We start from the raw sequence: 18,296 nt of genomic DNA, 5'->3' as shown, positions 1-18,296 counted from the left end.
GCTGGACCGTGCGCTGATCGATGATTTCCTCCGTTGCCGCCAGGTTTCCTCCTCGAGTGCGCCAGGAGGCGCTCGGTGAGTGGGGGGGTACTGTCATGTATTGTCATGTTGTGTCTTGTTTCTGTCCTTTCCCTTCACCCTGTCTCCCTCTGCTGGTCGTTATTAGGTTACCTTTTCTCCCCCTCTTTCCCCCAGCTGTTCCTTGTCTCCTCCTAACTACCTCGTCACCCCTTTTCCCACCTGTTCCCTTTTTCCCTCTGATTAGTCCTCTATATCTCTCTCTGTTTTTGTTCCTGTCTTTGTCGGATTCTCGTTTGTGTTTCTCATGCCTGAACCAGACTATCGTCGTGTTTGCTGCAACCTTGTCCTGTCCTGTCGGAATCTGCCTGTTCATCTAACCTTGTCCTGTCCTGTCGGAATCTGCCTGTCCATCTGAGCCTACGTGTGTTTCGTCATTAAAGTAACTCTGTTTTGTTAATTCGCTTTTGGGTCCTCATTCACGCACCATAACACTGTATTTCTGATCAATTCTTACAAAAACAAGGACATTTCTAAGTGACCCCAAACTTTGGAATGGTTGTGTACATTTGTTGTTTACAAAGTGATAGCAACAGAATACTCTCAATTGTATTCATTGCAGAGAAAGAAAATAGAGGTTATGTCATGTGAATTGTACTGTAATGGCTAGTCCCCCTGGTCTGTTTTCTGTGTGATCCTGGGTTGGCTGGCTGACACAGACACAGGAACGGCGGACACGGCGGAGCACTAGACCCAGCCAAGACCACCTCCCTTTAAACATAGATTATCAGCTTGTACTGTAGCTGAGGACAGGGGCGACATGGAGGCTAAATTTAGACACAAATATAATCCCTGTGCCTCCCACAACGAGCGGATTAAGAGCGCCACAAATATTATCTCCCAGGAAGCAGTATGTTCCGTTCTCCTAGGGCACGACCATATATGTATATTTGGGCTGGTTTGGAAGGGGTAGGCGGGAGCCTGGGCAGAAATCGAGAGCTGTGTCAGGTCTTAAAGCTCCATTTAATCGTTAGACGATGAATCATGAGATATTTAATGGAGGCATATCTAAGATGGTGTTGTTGTTTTTTTTTTTACACACAGTAACTTCCTATAGTACTTCACAGAAATCAAGGCATTTAGAGAAACAAGGGTCTACATGCATGGGTTTCCTTCATTCAACTCTGCCCCAAAGCATATCTTTCATGTTAGAGGCACATGTACAGCAGGCCCATTTTCTATAGAGGAATATGTTCTATAAATTACTGTATTTATGTATGTATACAGGGCCCCCAGAAAGAATTCAGACCCTTTGACTTTTCCAAATTTTGTTAGGTTACAGACTTATTCTAAAATAGTTTGTTTTCCTTATCAATCTACACACATTACCCCATAATGAAAAAGCAAAAACAGGTTTTTGGAAATGTTTGCTAATTTATAAAAAATAAAAAAAACAGAAATATAAAATGTACATAAGTATTCAGACCCTTTAATCAGTACTTTGTTGAAGCATCTTTGGCAGCGATTACAGCCTCGAGTGTTATTGGGTATGATGCTACAACCTTGGCACATCTGTATTTGGGTAGTTTCTCCTATTCTTCTCTGCAGATCCTCTCAAGTTCTCTCAGATTGGCTCATACTCCATTGCTGCACAGCTTTTTTCAGGTCTCTCCAGAGAATTAAGATCAGGTTCAAGTCCGGGCTCTGGCTGGGCCACTCCTGCGTTGTCTTGGCTGTGTGCTTAGGTTAGTTGTCCTGTTGGAAGGTGAACCTTCAACCCAGACTGAGGTCCTGAGCACTCTGGAGCAGATTTTCACCAAGGATCTCTCTGTACTGACTAGTCTCCCAGTCTGTGCCGCTGAAAAACATCCCCACAGCATGCTGCTGCCATCACCATACTTCACCGTATGGATGGTGTCAGGTTTCCTCCAGATGTGATGCTTGGCATTCATGCCAAAGAGTTCAATCTTGGTTTCATCAGACTAGAAAATCTTGTTTCTCATGGTCTGAGAGTCTTTAGGTGGCTTTTGGCAAACTCCAAGTGGGCTGTCATGTGCCAAACTGAGCAATTGGGGAGAAGGGCCATGGTCAGGGAGGTGACCAAGAACCCAATGGTCACTCTGTCAGGGCTCTAGAGTTCCCCTGTGGAGATGGGAGAACCTTCCAGAAGGACAACCATCTCTGCAGTACTCCATTAATCAGGCCTTTATGCCAGACAGAAGCCACTCCTCAGTAAAAGGAACATGACAGCCCACTTGGAGTTTGCCAAAAGCCACCTAAAGACTCTCAGACCATGAGAAACAAGATGTTCTAGTCTGATGAAACCAAGATTGGGAGTCCCAATCATGGCCAGTTGTGATACAGCCTGGATTTGAACCAGGATGTCTGTAGTGACGCCTCTAGCACCGAGATACACTGTCTTAGACCGCTGCACCACTCGGGAGACCACAGTTCTGAGTCTCAGTCAGAGAGAGACAATATATTCGCATCAGCGTTATTGTGCTCATCCATTGCATTATTTTGCTAAACTGTCAGAGATGATAAACAGACAGTCATATCTCATTTGCTCAATGGAATGTAACAATGGAATGAATCTTCTGTACTAACCACACAACCTGGTTTACAGGCTACAACAAGGCCATGCGCTGGACTCAGGCAATGTCACAACTAGAGTAAATCTACTGTAAATCACTCCAAAAGGTGGATAATCTGCACAACAACAAGGCCCAGGATGGAATAACAACCCTTTTACAGCTTGGGGTGAAACCGCTGAAACCCAGAGTTTCAGTTAAAACGTGACACCCAAGCTGCAAGGGAGTGAATGGCATTATATTGTTAGGAATTTGTTTGTTACAGTACGCCTCCATGCTTGCTTGCTTCTGAGCTAGGCCTTGGCTCGCATGAAGGGAGAGAGAGAGAAAAAAGAGAGAGAGAGAGAGAGAGAGAGAGAGAGAGAGAGAGAGAGAGAGAAAGCACTTCCTGCTTACATAGCTAGCCCCGCAGAACCTGTTACGGGTCATCTCGCTGCCATGTCAAAAGGGGCTTCTGTCTTGACCCCTAACCTTGTTTCCCCCGGACCTCTTGGCACTGCCACAGACAATCAGCCTTTCATCTCCCGCCACATAGCTTGACCCCTCAGCACTGTTGATGGTTGGGCTCTCCCCTCCTGCCGCACTCATGGCCTCCCTGCCTCTCTCCATTTCACTCACCTCACTCTGCATACATTCCCCTCTCTCCCTCCTTCCCCTTTCTCTCCCTCACTCCCTCCTTCTATGCCTCTCTCCACTTCACTCATCTCACCCTGCATATCCCCCTCTCACTCTTTTCCTTCTCTATCTCCCCTCTTCACAGTTCTCCTACCACGCCTTCTGTCATTTTAGTTCTAATACTACTGTCATATCAGGATAGTGTCCAGTTCAGCTACCTGTCTGTGTGGTCATTTATACATTTCTCTCTCTCTCTCTCTCTGTCTCTCTGTGTCTCTGTCTCTGTCTCTGTTGTTGTGATGATCCTGTCATGCCCAACCAAACCCATGTGTAGCTGTTACATTTGGCTGCTTGTCAGTTCGTATTTCCTCCTCTCTGTCCCTGGCTGCACACCTTCCTGTCAACTCTGTTGCTGTCCGTGGTCTTAGCAGAGCTCTACACCAGCATGCCCCAAAGACAAGCCATTCCCATCCAATATCATCCATATTCTCAGCAGCCATTTTCTCTACACCCAGGTGACATCAGCTGGGAAGAAAGGGGGAAAGGGGGATACCTAGTCAGTTGTACAACTGAATGCCTTCAACTGAAATGTGCCTTCTGCATTTAACCCAACCCCAAGAGCGACCAGGGCTATGTTCTAATGTACACTAGTACACCACTTGCCACCAGAGAAACTGAGGATGGATCAACTAGGGCTGTGGCGGTCATGACATTTCTTCAGCTGTTGATTGTCAAGCAAATACCTTGCAGTCTCATGGTAATTCACCGTTAATTAACATAAACACATTTAGCATCTCCTGGCTTCCACACATGCAGACTTTTGGAAAATCTACATTTTAAAAAGTATAATAAATCCATATAATATAGCCTACACCTTCACAATAAATCCCTTATTTATTTTAGACAGATCTAAAAAAGCATGATATGAAGAAAATGTATTATATTTCAGATGAAAAGAATAGCATACTCGGAGTTGTCCTTATGTTAGGTTCTGATGTGGCTATGCCAAATGGCTGTGGGCTACACTACTTCATTTAGCAAACAAGATTTGCTTATAATTCTGTGGTATTATTTGATATTACTTTATTGTATGAAGAATACAATTATAAAATATAAATATTTTCTCCAAAAGATTTGAGGGAGTGCGTACATGCGACTATTCTGTGTTGAGAGGTTAACAAAGAAATAGGTACTCCTATATACTCAATTTAGAGTTATTTAATGTAACTTTAGTTGTTCCACAAATGTTCGGCTATATGTTTAGATTTTTAATACATTGTAAGGCTGCAGGATGAGACTCTAATGATGATTTGAAAAAAGTTGCTTGAAAGGCATTAGCTCTGCTTTGTTTTTTACGCAGGCTGTACACACTACAATAGTCTCTCATTCACAATTTGACAAGCACTTGATAATGCCTCGAATTTCACGGTGGCATCCCCTTTGTGGCCGTAATGCACCCAATAAAAATATATGCCTTTTGCGGCCCGGAGTGCTGTGCAATCCCTGAGTGCTGCGCAATCATCACGTGATCGGGTCTTTCTCACAGGCTACAAGTGAAGACAGACACATCAGGGACGCAACTGCGCGCGTCCTTATCCAATTCCAAGGTGCATGTTGAAGATATTTGAAGAACTGTCCATATTTACTTTTTGTCAGCCAACAAGATGAGTAGGCCTAACGAACAGCAAAAGCACTAGCCCATGTCAATCTACTATCCCCCATAGTACAAAAGTCAACCTATTCTATTCTGTGCAATAAATAGATATTCCAAACATAGTCTGGGACAGTTGTGGGGTGCGATAGATCTAAAAATGAATACAACCACTTGCATAAAAAATAAAAAAAAATTACGCAATGTGGCTGATGCAAAAGAACAGAACATTTAGCTATAAGCGTGAATGTTCCATTATGGGGGAAACACCATTATCAAAAGTGACCGCAAATGCGATTATGCATGTAATGCTTTGATTATAAAGGTGTATTTTTATGGTGAAAATTATCTTCTCCAAACTTGAAACTCTAAACCCCTCCTAAAGCAGATTAATGTGCTTAATGAAGCTATTTGACCACTTTAGTTGTGATACAAACCTTATAAAAACATATAAGCCTATGGGCTAAGCTATATGAGGTGTGTGACTATGATTCGAAAAAGTCGCAAGAAAATGCAGTTTCTTATGCTGGGCATCATTCACAAGTGTTAGGCTTACAGTGGGGCAAAAAAGTATTTAGTCAGCCACCAATTGTGCAAGTTCTCCCACTTAAAAAGATGAGAGAGGCCTGTAATTTTCATCATAGGAACACTTCAACTATGACAGACACAATGAGAAGAAAAAATACAGAAAATCACATTGTAGGATTTTCAATGAATTTATTTGCAAATTATGGTGGAAAATAAGTATTTGGTCACCTACAAACAAGCAAGATTTCTGGCTCTCACAGACCTGTAGCTTCTTCTTTAAGAGGCTCCTCTGTCCTCCACTTGTTACCTGTATTAATGGCACCTGTTTGAACTTGTTATCAGTATAAAAGACACCTGTCCACAACCTGGACAGAGACTGGGAAATTAATTCACCATTCAGCAGGACAATAACCTAAAACACAAGACCAAATCTAAAACATTTCCAAAATCATGTTTTCACTTTGTCATTAAGGGGTATTGTGTGTAGATGGGTGAGAGAAAAAAATATTGAATCCATTTTGAATTCAGGCTGTAACACAACAAAATGTAGAATAAGTCAAGGGGTATGAATACTTTCTGAAGGCACTGTAAATGTCTGTTGGTGGGGGAGGGGGGAGGAGGTAGAATGTCCTCAAAGGAATGTCCATAGGGGGAGGAGCAGAGGGGAAGTGAGAAGTGAAGGACAGAGCTCAGCAGTATATCCTGTGCTGTTTGCTTTAATGCTGTGCTGTGCTGAACAAGGAGAGTGTGTCAGTACTAGTTAGAACAGCACGGATATAGACTAACAGCTCCTGTACGGGATATTATGTAATGTAAGGTACTAAAAGACTAGGCTGGATGCCACTGTGGACTGCAGCACAACTGCACTGCAGCCTGCAGCCAAGCACCTGGCAGACACACAGACACATGCAGAGCTGCAGCAGCATGGACTTGTCTCTCCTTACTGTACCACACAGGGATGGAGGGGAGAGTTTGCATGAGAGACAACAGAGTGAGAGCGACAGAACTCAGAGTTCAGTTCATGAATTGAGTTCAATATATGAATATCGTAATAAAAAATGTCAGCCAAAGGCCATGTCCTAATGCAAAATGTATCTGTCCTCAGTTGGGACAAAATGCCCAACTTCTGTCAATACGTCTCCTTCGCCACTAGGGGCGATAAAGTCCTAGACCACTATTATTCAACCCACAAGCAACCATACAAGGCCCTCCCTCTTCCCCCCTTTGGCAAATCAGATCATGTCTCTATACTCCTGCTTCCTCTTTATAAACAGAAGCTCAAACAGGAAGTAACTGACGCGCTCCTTAGAGAAATGGTTTTCAGAATCGTAGGCTATGTTGCAGGACTGCTTTGCTAGAGGTGACTGGAATATGTTTCGGGACTCCGGCAATAGCATCAACAAGCTAACCACCTCCGTCTTGGGCTTCATCAGAAAATGCATCGCCGACGTAGTCCCCACATTGAGCTTTGCTGCTTTCCCCAATCAAAAGCTCTGGATTAACACAGAGGTACACACTAAGCTAAATGGCAGAGCTATTGCACTCAGGGCTTTCACAGCCGACCCCAAATCTGAATACTCTAATGTGTATAAGTAGTCCCACTGTGACCTCCGGCAATATGTGACTTGTTTCATGAAACTAGACATACGTCATGCTTCACTACTTCATATTTGAACATAAAACATAATTTTTTTATCAAAATGCGTTTTTGGGGCAGAAATGTCTTCTGGAACGTGAAATTTCATGGGCCTTAATTACATACTTGTATGCCATCTGTAAATACAAATCAAATTGTTAAATTACGAGCCTAGTTGGTTTAGCCACGGAAAAAGCCAGGAACCTTCCCGCTAGCCATGATTGGCTAAGATAATTGATGGGCTGGAGAGATGAGTTCAGATTGGTCTGCCATGTAGCAAGCATCGTCACTCTATGCATAGGTTTACCCTCACTGTATCCACATCCTACCATACCTTTGTCTGTACATTATGCCTTGAATCTATTATACCGTGCCCAGGAATCCGCTCCTTTTACTCTCTGTTCTGAACGTACTAGACAACCAGTTATTTTAGCCTTTAGCCGTACCCTTATCCTACTCCTCCTCTGCTCCTCTGGTGATGTGGAAGTTAATCCAGGCCCTGCAGTGCCTAGCTCCACTCCCATTCCCCAGGCGCTATCATTTGTTGACTTCTGTAACCGTAAAAGCCTTGGTTTCATGCATGATAACATTATAAGCCTTCTCCCTAAGTTTGTTTTATTCACTGCCCTAGCACACTCTGTCAAACCAGAGGTCCTAGCCATGTCTGAATCCTGGATCAGGAAGACCACCAAAAACCCTGAAATTTCCTTCGCTAACTATAACATTTTCAGACAAGATAGAACTGCCAAAGGGGGCGGTGTTGCAATCTACTGCAGAGATAGCCTGCAGAGTTCTGTCTTACTATCCAGGTCTGTACCCAAACAATTAGAGCTTCTACTTTTAAAAAGTCACATTTACATGAACAGGTCTCTCACCATTGCCGCTTGCTATATACCAGCATTGCAGCTTGCTATAGCCCAGCTGTGCCCTGGACACCATATGTGAACTGATTGCCCACCATCTATCTTCAGAGCTCGTGCTGCTAGGTGACCTAAACTGGGACATGCTTAACACCCCGGCCATCCTACAATCTAAGCTTGATGCCCTCAATCTCTCACAAATTATCAATGAACCCACCAGGTACAACCCCAAATCCGTAAACACGGGCACTCTCATAGATATCATCCTAACCAAGTTGCCCTCCAAATATACCTCTGCTGTTTTCAACCAAGATCTCAGCGATCACTGCCTGCATCCATAACGGGTCTGTGGTCAAACGACCTACTTTCATCACTATCAAAGGCTCCCTAAAACACTTCAGCGAGCAGGTCTTCCTAATCGACCTGGCCCGGGTATCCTGGAAGGATATTGACCTCATCCCGTCAGTAGAGGATGCCTGGTCATTCTTTAAAAGTGCCTTCCTCACCATCTTAAATAAAAATGCCCCTTTCAAACAACTTAGAACCAGGAACAGATATAGCCATTGGTTCTCTCCAGACCTGTCTGCCCTTGACCAGCACAAAAACATAATGTGGCGTTCTGCATTAGCATCGAATAGCCCCCGTGATATGCAACTTTTCAGGGAAGTTAGGAACAAATATACACAGGCAGTTAGGAAAGCTAAGGCTAGCTTTTTCAAACAGAAATTTGCATCCTGTAGCACAAACTCAAAAAAGTTCTGAGACACTGTAAAGTCCATGGAGAATAAGAGCACCTCCTCCCAGCTGCCCACTGCACTGAGGCTAGGAAACACTGTCACCACCGATTAATCAACGATAATTGAGAATTTCAATAAGCATTTTTCTACGGCTGGCCATGCTTTCCACCTGGCTACCCCTACCCCGGTCAACAGCCCTGCACTCCCCACACCAACTCGGCCAAGCCTCCCCCATTTCTCCTTCACCCACATCCAGATAGCTGATCTTCTTAAAGAACTGCAAAACCTGGACCCCTACAAATCAGCCGGGCTAGACAATCTGGACCCTCTCTTTTTAAAAATGATCTGCTGAAATTGTTGCAACCCCTATTACTAGCCTGTTCAACCTCTCTTTCCCAAAGATTGGAACGCTACCGCGGTCATCCCCCTCTTCAAAGGGGGAGACACTCTAGACCCAAACTGCTACAGACCTATATCTATCCTACCCTGTCTTTCTAAGGTCTTCGAAAGCCAAGTCAACAAACAGATTACCGACCATTTTGAATCCCATCGTACCTTCTCCGCTATGCAATCTGGTTTCAGAGCTGGTGCACCTCAGCCACGCTCAAGGTCCTAAACGATATCATAACCGCCATCGATAAGAGACATTACTGTGCAGCCGTATTCATCGACCTGGCCAAGGTTTTCGACTCTGTCAATCACCACTTTCTTATTGGCTGACTCAACAGCCTTGGTTTCTCAAATGATTGCCTCGCCTGGTTCACCAACTACTTCTCTGATAGAGTTCAGTGTGTCAAATCGGAGGGCCTGTTGTCCGGACCTCTTGCAGTCTCTATGGGGGTGCCACAGGGTTCAATTCTCGGGCCGATTCTCTTCTCTGTATACATCAACGATGTCGCTCTTGCTGCTGGTGATTCTCTGATCCACCTCTACACAGACCACCTCTACAACACCATTCTGGATACATCTGGCCCTTCTTTGGACACTGTGTTAACTAACCTCCAGACGAGCTTCAATGTCATACAACTCTCATTCCGTTGCCTCCAACTGCTCTTAAATGCAAGTAAAACTAAATGCATGCTCTTCAACCGATCACTGCCCGCACCTGCCCGCCCATCCAGCATCACTACTCTGGACAGTTCTGACTTAGAATATGTGGACAACTACAAATACCTAGGTGTCTGGCAAGACTGTAAACTCTCCTTCCAAACTCACATTAAGCATCTCAAATCAAAATTAAATCTAGAATCGGCTTCCTATTTCGCAACAAAGCATCCTTTGTTCATGCTGCCAAACAATACCCTCGTAAAACTGACCATCTTACCGATCCTCGACTTCAGCGATGCCATTTATAAAATAGCCTCCAACACCCTACTCAACAAATTGGATGCAGTCTATCACAGTGCCATCCGTTTCGTCACCAAAGCCCCATATATCACCCACCACTGCGACATGTACGCTCTCGTTGGCTGGCCCTCGCTTCATACTCGTCGCCAAACCCACTGGCTCCAGGTCATCTACAAGTCTCTACTAGGTAAAGCCCCGCCTTATCTCAGCTCACTAGTAGCCATAGCAGCACCCACCCATAGCACGCGCTTCAGCAGATATATCTCACTGGTCAATTCCTCCTATCCTGACAGTTCTCTGCTGCCAAAGAGTGAAACGAACTGCAAAAATCACTGAAGCTGGAGACCTCACTAGCTTTAAGCACCAGCTGTCAGAGCAGCTCACAGATCACTGCACCTGTACATAGCCCATATGTAAACAGCCCATCCAACTACCTCATCCTCATACTGTATTTAGTTATTTATCTTGCTCCTTTGCACCCCAGTATCTCTATTTGCACATTCATCTTCTGCACATCTACCATTCCAGTGTCTAATTGCTATATTGTAATTACTTCACCACCATGGCCTATTTATTGCCTTACCTCCTTATCTTACCTCATTTGCACTCACTGTATATACATTTTTCTTTTTTCTAAAGTATTATTTACTGTATGTTTGTTTATTCCATGTGTAACTCTGTGTTGTTGTATGTGTCAAACTGCTGTGCTTTATCTTGGCCAGGTCGCAGTTGTAAATGAGAACTTGTTCTAAACTAGCCTACCTGGTTAAATAAAGGTGAAATAAAATAAATAAAATATACTAGACGAACTCAATGCATTTTATGCACTTTTCGACAAAAACAACACTGAGCCGTGCACGAGGGCCCCCGCTTTCCCAGAGGACTGGGTGGTCTCGCTCTCCAAGGCCGACGTGTGTAAGGTTTTTAATCTGGTCAACACTCGCAAGACCTCAGGGCCGGACAGTATTCCAGGGCGCGTTCTCAGAGAAGGCACCTGTTCCCAATAAGTCTAAGGCTACCTGCCACAACGACTATCGCCTGAAGCATTAACATCTGTAGGCATGAAAAGTCTGGTCATGGCACACATCACCTCCATCATCCCAGACACCCACTCCAATTTGTATACCGCCCCAAGAGATCTACATATAATGCTCCCCACTGCCCTCTCCCACCTGGACAAGAGGAATACCTACGTGGGAATGCTGTTCATTGACCGTGGCTCGGACACACCTACTCATTCAAGGGCGTGTAAAGGATATTTGATCAAGAAGGAGAGTGATGGAGTGCTGCATCAGATGACCTGGCCTCCACAATCACCTGACCTTAACCCAATTGAGATGGTTTGAAATGAGTTGGACCACAGAGTGAAGGAAAAGCAGCCAACAAGTGCTCAGCAAACTCCTCCAAGACTGTTGGAAAAGCATTCCAGGTGAAACTGGTTGGGAGAATGTCAAGAGTGTGCAAAGCTGTCATCAAGGCAAAGGGTGGCTATTTTGAAGAATCTCAAATCTCAAATATATTTTGATTTGTTTAACACTTTTTTGGTTACTACATGATTCCATATGTGTTATTTCATTGTTTTCATGTCTTCACTATTATTCTACTATGGAGAAAATAGTAAAAATAAAGAAGAAACCTGGAATGAGTAGGTGTATCCAAACTTTTAGCCAACAACACAGTTAACACAATCACTTGAAACTGAATCTGGAAAAACTGCAAACTAGCTACACTTAGTTTCTTTTCAACTTTTTTAAATGTACATTTCTTTGTATATATCCTGTCTGTCTCATCCCGACTCCCGACCCCTACACATTCATTACTATGGGACAGCTGGAGATCAAATTAGAATACAGAAACAATGTTGCAAATGTCGGAGAGACAGACAGCAATATTTATATAAATCTCCGCTGTTGAAAACTAAATGTTAGTCTAAAAGAAATGTGATATAATGTTTAGATGCTTTTTATAGTGGAGATCAAGTTCATTACTTGCCAGGCTGGGCTGATGAGACAGTGGATTGCGCAGTCAGATGGAACAGAGTAATAAGCATTTTAACGTCATAGATTTTGCCAGAGGTAACTTGTGGAGTAGACACCGGTTGGAATGCGTTTTTAACCAATCAGCATTCAGGATTAGATCCAAACATTGTATAAATTATTATTATCACTGCGTTGTTGGGAAAGAGCTCTCAAGCTAAGAATGTCACTATACTGTTTTACACCTGTTGTATCCTGTGCACATGGCAAATCAACTTTGAAACTTTAAACTGGCAAAAAAACACAGCTGTGTTGTCTTCTAGTAGACATATCAATACCCCACTTCACTGAGATGAGCTTCAAAACTTCTTGACAAACATCCCTACACCCCACTGCTGCTAACTTGCATAACACGCTTGTAGTCGGGACATTTCGGCCTAATTGCTGAAAGCCATGGGGCTTTTGTTCGAGGAGGAGGAGGAAGGTGGAGGAGGAGGCAGAAAAGCAAAAGGGAGGCCTCCTGACATACAGCAGAGTGGGCTGAGCTGAGCAGGGCCCGGGAGGAGCAGAGCAGTCAGAGCTGGGAGGAGCGGCCAGGGACATGACATGCTGCAGGACAAGATGCTATCTGCTCTCTCAGCAACCCCATCTCACATGCTAGGCTATATACAGTACATCCTCCAGTATTTCTCCCCCATCTAACTGGAGCACACAAAGAAACACTGAAACCGGCAGTGTCTGAAAACGTTACTAGCTGTCAAATAATGATTGCTTTCTCCATCCTTGTTTCCTCAATTCCTCTCAAAGCCCATTGAAAGAGAGGTCCTTGATGCTTATGAGAGAGGAAGCGAGGATTTGACAGCCACATGCACTAGTAATGTAGTAATGTTAGACACAGCAGCCCCAGTCTTCTATCCTTTCTCTCTCTCCACAGCCAATCGTCCTCTCTCTTTCTCTCTCTATCCCTGCCAGGAGCTGTCAACTCTCTTTTCCTGTTGTCTGTCTGCTGCCCAATTACAGAGGGTGGCCGGGCACTGTTATCGGCTTGCTACTCCAGGCCTCCCTCTCTTTAGCAGGGTATTAGCCGCACAGTCAGCCAGGCTTAGCTTAGCCTAGCGGCCAGTAATCCTAGACCCCCAGTGAGTCAGTTAAAAACAGGGGCAACGCTTTTTCAAGCAGCCTCGTGCAGGGCCAGTTGAGATCAGTCGCCGGACAGAATCACCACGAACAGAAAATATACATACTTCTTTGTCGCACAGCATCTTCATCATCCGCATTGCCATCGTTATCATAACCAATTGTCATTGATAGTGTTTTCTACAGTGTGGCTAGCTTATCTAGAGTGACTCATTTTAAAATGTGTGAGAGACTTTTAGCGATAAATGTTAGTGCTATATGGAATTATCTGTGTGCCTGTGTCCGTGAGTGTGTTTTCTCGATCTTTCATTCTTCTCAAAAACAGCAGGCATCACATGCATTGTGACTGAACCTTCCTTCCATAGCGGTAGATATTCTAGGAACTGCCAAGCCTCTGAGCTAAACCCTCTCTGACTTTAAGGTTCAACTCTCTCTGCTCTAACATGGCAACAAACTGATAATGATCACATACACACAGACAATGAAAAGACTGTTTTGTTTTAGAAAAGAGTGAAAGATACATGACCTCCGACTCTACCCATGTGGTTCAAAGAGACTCTTCAAAGCTACAATAGCACCTCTTATGTGTGTTTGGGTCTAGTCTGCAAGAGCTAGAAGCCTACCAGGCATGGTTCTGAGAACACAACACACAGCATGACGTTATGAGTCTTCTTGGTGTCCACAAGCCAGACAGCCACAGAGAAAACCTCTCTCTCTCTCTCTCTAATGTAGGCCTAGTGCATTCGTTCCATAATCAACAAGATGGTGTCTACTCTGATTCTCTAGAATACATCACATATTTAATGCTTGCTATTGGATGATTAGTAATACTCTCCACTACCACTGGAGGTTAAACACATACTATCAACATGGTAATAATCCTCAGAGGCTAGGTAATGCTGAGTAAAGTAGCATGGTAATTGATTAAGAGAATGACCTGGACATAGCTTTGGAGCATGGCATTGACTGCATGTGTCCCCACTCTCCCTGATCATGGCATTGGTGACCGGTACCTGACGTTGTCGTGCTTCTGGATGTAGATCTTGTGAAACATCATGTCTTCCTGCTTAGCGTTAATATCAGCTTTCATCTCCATGGCAACATGACGGGGAAGCACGGAGAGCAGGAGACGCTCCTACAGAGATAGAGGAATGAGAGAGAGAGGGCAAGAGATGGGGAGGAAGGTAGAAAGTAGAGAGAGAGAAGGATGATGAGAGAGAGGAGGGGGAGAGAGAGTGAGGGAAGACACCCAGGGAGAAAGAGAGAAGGAGAGAAAATACCAGAGAGAGAGAGAGAGAGAGAGGGGGGGGGGGCAGGGGAGAGAGTAGAGAGAAAACGGACAAACCAGAGATTTAGTTGATAGGAGTCATTACACGAGACAGACAGTGAGACAGAAATGGAGAGGACTTGATTTTGGTCATTCCAACTGGGGAAGACCTGGGTAGTTTAGGACTAGAACAGACGGCTGCTTGCATCTATCTTTCCATCCCTCTATTGCGATGACGCCCACGGCACAGTATCCCTGCCTACTGAGAGATGTTATCACTGGTTGACAAGTGTGGGCCAGCCCTTGATGCCATCTCCTTGGCTGCGTCCAAAATGGAACCCTATTTCCTATATAATGCACACATTTTTACCAGGGCTCTGGTCCACATTAGTTCACTATATAGGGAATAGGGTGTAATTTGGGACGAATCTCCTATTCTGTTTACACCACAGCAGCAGGTGTAGGTGGACGGGTGTTACCGAGGGGCTAGGATAGGCCAACAACAACACACAAACCCACTTCTTTAACTTCTTGTCAATTCTAGCGAATTAGCTGTTAGCTAAGAGTTTCTCTATCTCTTTTTAACTATCTCTGTATATCTCTCTGTATCTCTCTCTTTATTTAGTAAAATATATATTATTTTCTTCTCAAAACTGCATTGTTGGTTAATGGCTTGTAAGTAAGCATTTGATGGTAAGGTCTATACCTGGATTCAAGTTCCTCGGCGTACACATCACTGACGATCTGAAAGGGTCCACCCACACAGACAGTGTGGTGAAAAAGGCGCAACAGCGCATCTTCAACCTCAGGAGACTAAAGATATGTGGCTTGGCCCCTAAAACCCTCACAAACTTTTACAGATGCACAATTGAGAGCATCCTGTCGGGCTGTATAACCGCCTGGTATGGCAACTGCACCGCCCTCTCCAGAAGGTGGTGCGGTCTTCTCAACGCATCACCAGGGGAAAACTAATTCCATTATTTTACATTTAGATTTCTGTGTATTGTTGTGAATTGTTAGATACTACTGCATTGTTGGAGCTAGGAACACAAGCATATCACTACACCCGCAATAACATCTGCAAAATATGTGTATGTGACCAATAAAATTTGATTTGGTTAAAATCGTAGTACATACATTGCTGCTCTATCGCACGTGCAGTGATAGAGGAGAAAATAAACAGTTTTCGTTGTTTGAAGTAACGTCTTTGTTGTTGTAATATCGCAAACGGACGTGGCAGGTTCACCCCTATGGATTGCAGTTTTACAGGTAATTTTTTTACAATCGCTAGGACCCATTAGTTAGGTCAATAGTTAGGTCACTTTTTCAAAAAGCTTCACACAGTTCTCCTAACTAACTTTTAGCTTGGCACAGCAGTTAATTTCACATCCAAAATGCACTAAAACTACCAAAACACTTCATACATGTCTCAAATCAAATCATTCTTCCATAACACTAGCAAAGGTTGTCACCCAACAAGCACACTTTGTCACTCATAAAACAATGACCTAAAAAACACTAACAACAGGTAGCATTACACAATGTTTTCTTTAGTAAAATGTCTTTACAAAACAAGAATGACACATCTCTACTGTTTAGAATTCACTGCAGTATATGTTACAGGAATGAATCAGACATGCTGCAATATGCTTCAATGGTTTATGTCATATTTTGGCATTGAGTGATTCCAAAATACAATAATTTGTATATACACCATCTACTGATACAGATACAGTAGCAATACTAATCAACCCTGTCTTCTGCATTTGGCCACAGGTTCTCATTCACATCACATCTTATGTCATCTTGGGAAATACACCTAGGAAAGAATCTTTAGGCATGCCTGGTCCATCCCTGGCAAGCTTCTGCAGATATGTCCAGGCATCCAGCATTCATTGCGACATTTGATCATGTGGTCATAAACCTTCCACCTCCATGAGGTTAAATAATTCCTCTATGGGGTTGAGGAAAGGAGAGTAAGGTGGGGGGAAAAGTGACACCATCCTGGGATGGGCTGCAAACCACTCTGTGACTGCACGGGAGTGGTGAAATGTCACACTGTCCCGTACAATCACAAACGTTGGCCGACTTCGCCTCACTGCAACCCTTTCCTCACCTGGCACAACCCTTCCACAGAGGTCATCCAGTAATGAAATGAGATGCTCGGTGTTGTATGGCCCAATTAGCGGTTTGTGTAACAGCAATCCATCAGAGGATATTGCTGAACACATTGTGATGTTGTCCCCTCTGTTCCGGGACATCCACTGTGGCTCTTTTCCCAATCACCCTACCTTCCCTACCTCGCCGCCGTGTTTTGGCCAAGTTGAAACCAGCCTCATCCACAAAGATGAATATGTGGGGTGTTTGCCTGGCTTCAATCTCCATGACTCTCTAAATTAAATCCACAAGGAAACATAAGAGTTAGGCTATTACGTGTGTGCCTCTGCCCTGTTTGGTTTTGTTCAAAACCAGTTCTGTATTTTATAGTCATCTTACCTGGACATATTGGTTCCTGAGTTGCTTGACTCGTTCAAAGGGGACAGTGTACAACTGTTTCATCCTGACTTGATGTTGTTTCAGGACTAGTTGAAATAGTTGTTATGCTTACATTGTGAATATTTCCAAAAGTAATGTTGTCTGCCAACACTCTGTCCCAAACTATTGCAGTTTCCTGCACAGCAGTGAAAATCCTACCTCTCCCGCATGTGGGAGGTAACCATTGGGTCCTCAGCAGAAATACAAAAACAATTACACACAAGTGGGCTTGGAGGCTTTGCTCAATTTACTTCTGAAATGTGCAGTTCAGTCAGATGCCCTTGCAGAATAATGCACATCTCACCTGTTGTTTTGCCGGAAATTTCTCACAATAGATGCCATTGTGGAGCGTTGCAGATTTGGCTGCACTCTCAGACCAGCCTCGCTCATTGGTAGACCATGATTTATTACATGATCAATTATAGTAGCCCTAATTTCATCTGAGACAACAGCTCTTGATCTTCCTCTCAGTCTTCTTCCACCATCATCCTCTCCCTCTCCCAGACACTCTTCTTCCTCTGTCAGCCACTTCTCTATCTCTGGCTGGGTCCATGTTTACATTACAGTACAGCATTATTCCTAAAATGTCCCCTTTTGTATAGATGGTAATGAAATTGAAAGACCAACACCAGGGTAGGTGTTCAGCTACAATGGGAATCAGCTGTGGTTGGTCTAATTGTTTTGATAGTATTTCATTTTTTATATTTGGAAAATATTTATATACAGTATTACTGTAGAAATATAGCAAACTGCTGTCTTATTCAATTTTGTGTTATGTTTGGTTTTGAACGTAAGTATAACAGTTTTGAAAAGAGTATGTTAACATGTGCAAATTGGCCTGTAGGTACATAGAGTTTTGGTGGTGGTTGTGTCTGAGTGAGAAAATAATTCATGACATTTGAAAGATGTAGTCATTGAATGCATTTTGTGCCAAAGCAATGAAAAATGATCCACAGTTTTGCCCACATAGACTGCTGTTGTGCTCACTGTGTGAAGACTTTCCAAGAAGTAACCTAAGTATTTACAAATGGGTCCTAGTGATTGTAAAAAAAAACTGCAATCTTAGACTTCATAAACTCAGCAAAAAAAGAAACGTCCTCTCACTGTCAACTGCATTTATTTTCAGCAAACTGACATGTGTAAATATTTGTTTGAACATAACAAGATTCAACAACTGAGACATAAACTGAAAAAGTTTCACAGACATGTGACAAACAGAAATGGAATAATGTGTCCCTATCACACCCTGACCTTAGAGATCCTATACATTCTCTATTTGATGGTCAGGGTGTGACTAGGGTGGGAAATCTATGTTTATATTTCTTTGTTGGCCGAGTATGGTTCCCAATCAGAGGCAGCTGTCTATCGTTGTCTCTGATTGGGGATCATACTTAGGCA

General features: G+C 43.6%; 1 protein-coding gene across 1 annotated transcript in view; it reads right to left on the bottom strand.

Moving 5' to 3' along the window:
- The window catches only part of LOC139400846 (adenylate cyclase 5), a 131,518-nt gene that overhangs the window by 53,211 nt on the left and 60,011 nt on the right, over nt 1-18,296 (bottom strand). Inside the window, exon 3 of the mRNA XM_071145442.1 lies at nt 14,110-14,231. Within this exon, the coding sequence (XP_071001543.1) occupies nt 14,110-14,231 (122 nt within the window). The remainder of the gene's footprint in view (nt 1-14,109; nt 14,232-18,296) is intronic.

This window comes from Oncorhynchus clarkii, chromosome 3 (genome assembly GCF_045791955.1).
Source record: "Oncorhynchus clarkii lewisi isolate Uvic-CL-2024 chromosome 3, UVic_Ocla_1.0, whole genome shotgun sequence".
Taxonomy (NCBI): Eukaryota; Metazoa; Chordata; class Actinopteri; order Salmoniformes; family Salmonidae; genus Oncorhynchus; species Oncorhynchus clarkii.
Note: the sequence above shows the minus strand (reverse complement) of the source record. Positions and strands in the feature narration are given on the sequence as shown.